Source organism: Malus sylvestris, chromosome 12 (genome assembly GCF_916048215.2).
Source record: "Malus sylvestris chromosome 12, drMalSylv7.2, whole genome shotgun sequence".
In the NCBI taxonomy this organism is placed as follows: domain Eukaryota; kingdom Viridiplantae; phylum Streptophyta; class Magnoliopsida; order Rosales; family Rosaceae; genus Malus; species Malus sylvestris.
Window position 1 is genome coordinate 1868795 of NC_062271.1, and position 7123 is coordinate 1875917.

At 38.8% G+C, this 7123-nt stretch overlaps 1 protein-coding gene and 1 long non-coding RNA gene across 2 annotated transcripts; both read right to left on the reverse strand.

Annotated features, from left to right (window-relative positions):
• Window positions 1-539: 539 nt before the first annotated feature.
• On the reverse strand, window positions 540-1253 carry LOC126593521 (uncharacterized). Its single transcript, XR_007612980.1, has 2 exons — window positions 1117-1253; window positions 540-993 (listed from the first exon to the last, which is right to left on the reverse strand). It is a non-coding gene; the product is annotated as an uncharacterized LOC126593521 (long non-coding RNA).
• Window positions 1254-2713: 1460 nt separating this feature from the next.
• On the reverse strand, window positions 2714-6166 carry LOC126593515 (uncharacterized). The gene is made up of 3 exons (XM_050259607.1): window positions 5055-6166; window positions 4364-4523; window positions 2714-3559 (listed from the first exon to the last, which is right to left on the reverse strand). The coding sequence occupies exons 1-3, from the start codon at window positions 5907-5909 to the stop codon at window positions 3051-3053; spliced, it is 1524 nt and encodes a 507-aa protein (XP_050115564.1). The 5' UTR covers window positions 5910-6166; the 3' UTR covers window positions 2714-3050.
• Between the last annotated feature and the right edge of the window lie 957 nt (window positions 6167-7123).

Sequence of the window (7123 nt, forward strand, 5' to 3'; positions counted from 1 at the left end):
GGTTTGGTACTGAGGTGATTCTGAAAAAAGTGGGTATCAAAAAAAGCTGTGTTTGGTAAACATTCAGTTTCAGCTTTTTTTCACAGTTTTGGGTGAAAAAAAAAAACCAAAAACACAAAGCTGCAAAACCCAGCTTTGAAAAACTAGTTTTTTTCACATCTGTTTTACATAAAAGTTTACGAAACACTATAATACTGCTTTTTTTTTTTCAAAAGCACTTTTACAAAAAAAAGTTTACCAAACACTTTGCTGCTTTATTTCACAGCTGCTTGTTCTCACAACACAGCAGAAGCAGCTTTTTTTCAAAGCACAGCAATACCAAACTAACCCTAACCCTTGAGAACCAAAGCTGCAAGTAGCAGCCGCCTAGTGAATGTACCGAGCCACATCCGCGATTTCTTGTGATTCATTGAAGAAAGCTACGCAATGAGCATCACTAGGAATCCCTCAACGGAAGAGGACTGGTATATGTATATACAAGGCTGTATAGATTACTGATAGCAAAGTCTGAAAATCTAGATCTCTAATTACTTTGTAAATGAGATAGGAAACAAAAACTTCATTTCTAGAATGCTTTTTTTTTTTTTTTTTTTTTTTTGAAAGACATGAAAGTAGATTTCATTTCATCAAAAAGAGTAGAAACAATGTACAATTTTTTAATCAATGCCTAACACATTCTTCTACAAGTATATCAATAAGAATACTTCGAGGAGAACCATGCCATTCACAGCTTTGGCTCAAAGAGAGTCCGGTCCGCGCAAGGTGATGAGTGACAGAGTTTGCATTGCGACGAGTATGGGTAACAGTAGCTTCAGTGATTGATTGGAGTAATGCTTTGATATCCTCCACAATTTGCCCAATTGATGACAAATTTAGGATTGGATTCTTCACCGCCTCCACAATCTAAAGTGAATCACTTTCAAAAGACAAGCTTTGAAAACCCCTATTCACTGCCCAAGACAAACCCTCCCTGAAAGCAAGTGTAAACCTTCCCTGAGATTCATTAGGAGTATTGAATTATACATTGTATAATGAAAATAATGAACTAAAAATAATGATGCAAAATAATTACCGAAAATAGAGTTCTGAAATTACTTTATAAATTTGAAAACTTACAAATGATTGGGGAACGGATGACTGAAATGAGAAGTTGATATACGCAAACACCTCTCTAAATGAGTTGCGGAAATTAAAATTGTTTACAAATTTTCTTTGGATACAAGAGAAACTCAAAGAAGTTTTGAAATTTAGAAAATAAATTTTGAATTAACTTGCTAACTTAGGCTTCAGAACTTTTCTTTTATAGACGGGATAATGAGGCATGAATGATTGCCTAATTGACTGTCGGAGCACGGAGTGACTGTCGGACCACTGGCTGGATGACTGTTGGTTCATGCGTAAATAGTGGTTTGTCTGAATGATTAATATTTTGACTATTGATCTTGTAAGTGGAGTAATTATTGCTACAACAGTACTATGGATAAATAGTATCTTGTTGGTTTACTGTTGAGCTTGCATGCGGAATGATCATGGGCACAACGGCGGCATTGTAGACGAATAGTATTTTGTCGGATTAGTGTTTGAATTTTTATCCTGGTTGAATAGTGGTCTCCAAAAATTAATTTTAACTTCTGGTTAGTTTACTCGTACGAATCTTGACTATCTTAACAATCTGCCCATTTGAACTTCTGCTCTTCTTTTACTTGCTCAATTTTAAGTGTAGTGGTCTGCTTCTGGGAATATTTATACACACACACACATAGCCGTAAACTGCTTCTTTCAAGTTTCCAATAAGTTTTTATCCGCCTTCATCACGTGTTCAACAAGGGTGTTACTTATTTTCTTAAACTTAAGTTGATTTGTTTTGTGGAGATGGTCGGTAGATTTTATCGGAAGATTGCTAGGGTATGCCGAATCAAGTGCAGCACTAAACGATGAGAAACAAAGAGAGGTGCAACGGGTTCAATTCGAGCCCTAAAAAACAATGTCAAAATTGAACCGGCTTTTACATATCTGGTCTAATTTGGATCAAGTTTTGATATATTACAAACTAAGAATTTTATATGTAAAATAACGAAGAAAACTGGTCTGAACCGGCCGGTTTGGTCTGTTATTTTGTCTACCCACATCATAAGTGACAGAAGCAAGAGCTTTGGGCCTAGAAATCCTAACAACAAACCTAACCAGGCTAACACCCAAGGACTATACTTCAGGACCCAGAATTACTCAAAAAATATTAGGTGTAAGATTGAAAATTCTGCAGCCCAACTTTGAGTCCAACCCAAAGGACGCTCAACTATTGGTTACAAGCCTATGGGCATATGATGAGACTTAGGAAAAGAGGAATTATAATAACGATACTCTACCCTAAACTCATTGACTATGAGGGAGCAATGACTTCTTACATGTATGGAGTATTATCGTGTCCGTTTAATAATACGATTGTTCTGTAGCTAATGATCTTGGTCAATAATATAGTCAAGTAGATAGTCCTATCACTACCAAATTAAGTACTAATTAGTCACATTGAACTAATAATGTAAGGTTTCAATAATGTCAATTGCTGCAAAGAGACAGAGAGAAGAAAAACAAAGCCTATCAATTTGTGTTGTGACTCAAGTCCTTAACTTTACTCTTTTGTTAAGACATTCTTCAACTCAATTCCTTGGCTTCCTTGCCAAAGAATATTGAGTTGGTAATGTGTAGGATAAAATTTAGGAAATAATATAGATATTTAGAAGGGCTAAGAATTGTACATCTCATGTCTAAATACGCGCGGATACGTACATACACCAGTCCCCCCCAACTACATACATGATCCATATACATTGATAATACCATGTCACCCACCCAACCCCAAGTCCCTCTAATTACTTCCCCAGGCATGTTACTATTTCAAGCCTATTTCCTGCTTCACAGTGCATGTCAGACTATACTCCAAGTGATCATATTTTGTTTTAGAAACAAAAAATTTAAAAAGCTATGCCAAAACTCTTTGGAATGGTCCCCTTAACATCGAACCTTTCCCGGTCGATTAATTTTCGAGTTAATCAAACTAGTTCCATTGCCATTTCCTGCACCAGTAGGCCAAAGATTGCAAGCTCAATCTCCATTGCAGTTTCTCCCATTTGATCTTGACTTTTCTTCCACCCGTCGAGCTCCTTCCGGAAATCTTGTTCCACCATCATGTCAATGGTGTTCGACTCCACCTCTTTCCAAGATTCAAATCTCTTGCAGACCCTTCTCACCACCTCTTCTCTGCTGTCAAAAGCATCATCCACTTCTCTCTGTTCCTCGACAATGAGATCCATGAACAATGTCTGCATGTCTTCGGGGATACTTTTGTTACAAGGGAAGTTTAATTTGGAAAGTACTTCTCTGAGAAGCTCATCAAGAGTTTCTTCCCTGCTGCTATGTGATGTTTCCGACTCGTCATCGTCACATTCATCATCATCATCATCTTCTTCTTCTTCTAGCATTCTTTTTTCGAGTTCAATTGGATCTAACCCCGCCAATTGCTCAAATCTACGAAGCTTCTGCAGAAGGTGCTGCTTTGTTCCTGTAAATTCAACGCAGGAAAGACCAAAATTAGTAACTTGTTCGAAAATTCAAAATTGCTACAAGGCTTGTCCATACACTCAAAAATAACCTGCTAATTTGATATCACATTTAGGAACCAACATTTGTTACTCAGATGGGAAAACAAAATAAAGGCACATACACAAACATAAACATGCCTCCAAAATTTATTAATGTGCAGTTCTAATTTTGAAACTTTGAACTGATCCTCTCCTACTCTCGTGTCCTATATATGGATCTTTATTTAACTGTAATAACACCGAAGAAAAACAGAGAACGGTAACAAAATAGGAAGAAGAAATGTAGAAAATAGGTGAATAATTGCCATATTTTGAAGCAGGGCAATCAATGAGCCTATAAAAGAACAAAAAGGATTTGATCAAACTGAAAACCGCTAAAAACTTTCAAAACACAATCACAAATTTGAAATGAACAACTAGGGTTGATGAACTAACACATGCACATTGACATCAGAAAACAGGGCTGTGGGTCACATATGCAGTTATGATCACTGCAAAATTACGTATGTAACATCGATACAAAGACAACAAGCGTTTTGACCGACACTTCTGAGCCGAAACACAGATAAGAACATGGAGAAGCAATCTGGCTATGGATCCCACAAAGATAAGCATGGTGTCATGACAAAAACAATCTTTGCTTTGAACTTTCATGTCCTACGTAACAAACAGTAACAAGCTCATTGAAAAGGACCGCACAACCAGCAAAACAAGGGTATAAAGATTAAAACAAAGTTTAGTACAGCATGGGAATTATTACATACTCTGCACATTGGCATAGCTGCACTCCAAATCAAAACCGTCTTCATCGTCATGTCCCTCGTCATCGTCTTGGAACGGAGGGTCCAATACAGAAACCGGGCTGCATTGTTCCTTCTCTTCCTCCTCCTCCACTTCTGCTTGGAATTTCTTCAACCCCTCCTCCTATTAACACATCATAACCCTAATCAAAACACTAATCACGTGTAATTAAGCAATAAAGTAATAATTTAGACTAAATCCCAGATCCATAATTGCATTGCTGATTGACTTTTCTTGTTAAATTTTAGAGAATTTCATTGATCAACAACACAAAGTGTATAATTTTACATATGTCGGGACTCCATGATGGGATCCAACACAAGAAAATAAGGGCAAATTTGTCTTTTCAATCAAATATTACTACTGGACAGTGTCTTACAAGTTACAACAAAGAGATTTACAATGCCGCAGATACTTACAAAAAGTATACACATATGTTGATCATACCAATTGACACATATCGCCCTCCAATCTGCCTAAATTTCCCACCCCAAATCTATACAAAATTGATCCTGTTGCCGACAATTCTGTAAGCTCCCCAGTGAGTTAACTCGGACCGTCGTTAAGCAGACCGAGTCGCCAACTCGGTGTTTAAATTATTTAGTCATGGCAATAAAAAAAACAAAGTTGGTAAAAGAAAGGAAAAAGACAAACCTCTTGTTTGTGGCGACTAGGGGACGCCGCCGGCGATGTGAATTCTGGCGTGCAGTGGCCGGATGACGGGGGGGTAGGTTGGAGGACGAAACGAAAAGGGCTTTCGCAAAAAGCATTAACCTTGTCGCAATTACAAGGGCAATCTGTATCGGCCGAGTCCTCCTCGGACTGGCTGCAGCTGCTTGAAGTGGCTTCGTTGGTTTCGGACCACACCGCACTGCTGGGTCTCCCAGTGCTTACCAGAGAAGCAATTTTGTTCTCAACTTCTAAACCAGACTCAACCTTTTCCTCCACCTGATCGGAAGTAAAACTTCTCCGCCCGACTGACGAATCCCACTGGAGAATATCCTTCACCGAGACCTGAACCCCATCGCCGGCGTTGATTTCCCGCTTTCGGGTCCGATTCTGATTCGTTAACCTCTTAAAAAGAGACCCGAATAGCCCGAACCGGTGGTTTTTGTTCTGGGTTTTCGGTTTTGAATTCGCCGACTGCTTCTGAATCCTCATCGCGGCTTCGACGAGGAGAGCGGCGGTTCTGTTCGGGATATGGAGGAAGATGGCGTTGGGACTTTTGCATGGGCTTTTGGCCGCCGGCGACGAGAAATCAAAGAGCGGGGATTTTCTGAGGTCCGGCGAGTCTTGGAGGGATAAAAAGCAGGCGTTTTTGCAAAGATTGCCGGGAAAGTTTGAAACTTGGGAGATGGGTCTGCGTTTTTTGACCTGTAAATGTTGTTGGCTTTTCGTGGAAGCACTTTTCAGCTGGCAGCGTTTATCGGCAATGTAGTTCTTGAGCAGAAACGGCTCCTGGTCTTCTCTCAGCAGCTCGTGTAAGTGCTTCTGCGCCGCCATGTTCATCGAAAAAAGCTTGCAGCTTTCAAAAGGGATTTTTGTATGGAAAAACCGATTAATGTAAATATTAATTTAGCGAAAACGGAGTTTGGATGATAATTTTCAGGAGCATAAAAAAAGTTGAAGAGGTTTCAACTTTCAAAAGAGGGAGGTTTTGAAGGATGATAAAATGGATGCTAATATAGTAGAGAGAGACAGGTATAGACAGGGAGGAAGGAATGAGGAGAGTTCATGATTCAAATCTGAAGGGGGGCAGGGGGTAGAAATCGAGGCTGAGATGGTGACAATCGAATTATTATAAAATAAAGGGGAGAAAGAAATATAAGTAAAATTAAAATTAAAAATAAAATGATCACAGCAACTAGTATACAGTCTAGCAGCATTTTATAATATTAACATAGAAATTAACGTTAAATTACAAAGTATCAAAGAATTTATAAACGTTGATTTTAAGTAAGTCTCATTAGCATTTTTCACTGAACTAAGATGTATTGTTTTGAATTTCCTCTGAATATTCGATATCTAATTAGTAACTCACCTCTTGTTTGACCTAGCCAGAGTAGTATATATCTCTTTTATAATAGAATATCGTTTATATAAAAAATTAAAATTAAATAAGAAAAAACATGGTCGCAAATTGGTGGCAGCAGCAGAGGAGTTAGAGAGTGTAGTACGAGTAGGCTAGGCTAGCCTAGAGATACCAAGTAGGGACGGGGAATAGGATGTGGTTTGGAAATCCGGATTCTCGAATGATTCTCTTTACGATAATTCTAAGAATCCGTGAATTATATAACCGTTTATCATAAATTATATGATCATAATTTATTTTAAATATTTTTATTTAAAATTAAATGTAAATAATAACTGACAAAAATTCATCGTACGATATTGTTGACCCTAGAAATTACAAAGCCTACGTGGCGCGCAGGCCGAATATATTCTAAGCTAACTACGTCCTTCGGTGATTGCGGGGCGTGCCAACTCGTCGGCCGAGGCTCGGCCGAGGAGTAAATTTGATGATGCTGCGTTGGGTCGCGCTACTGACTTCTGCGTCTTGCGATTGCGGCCGAGAAAGGAACGCGTCTCGGCCTCTTGGGTTCTCGAGCCTGAAGACAAGGCTGCTATTTCTTACAAAGTTCACGAACCGAATTCGGCTTACAATGTGCCGAATGTAATAACTGTAACACCTCACCTCGCCGAGAAGGCTAATGAGATGACCT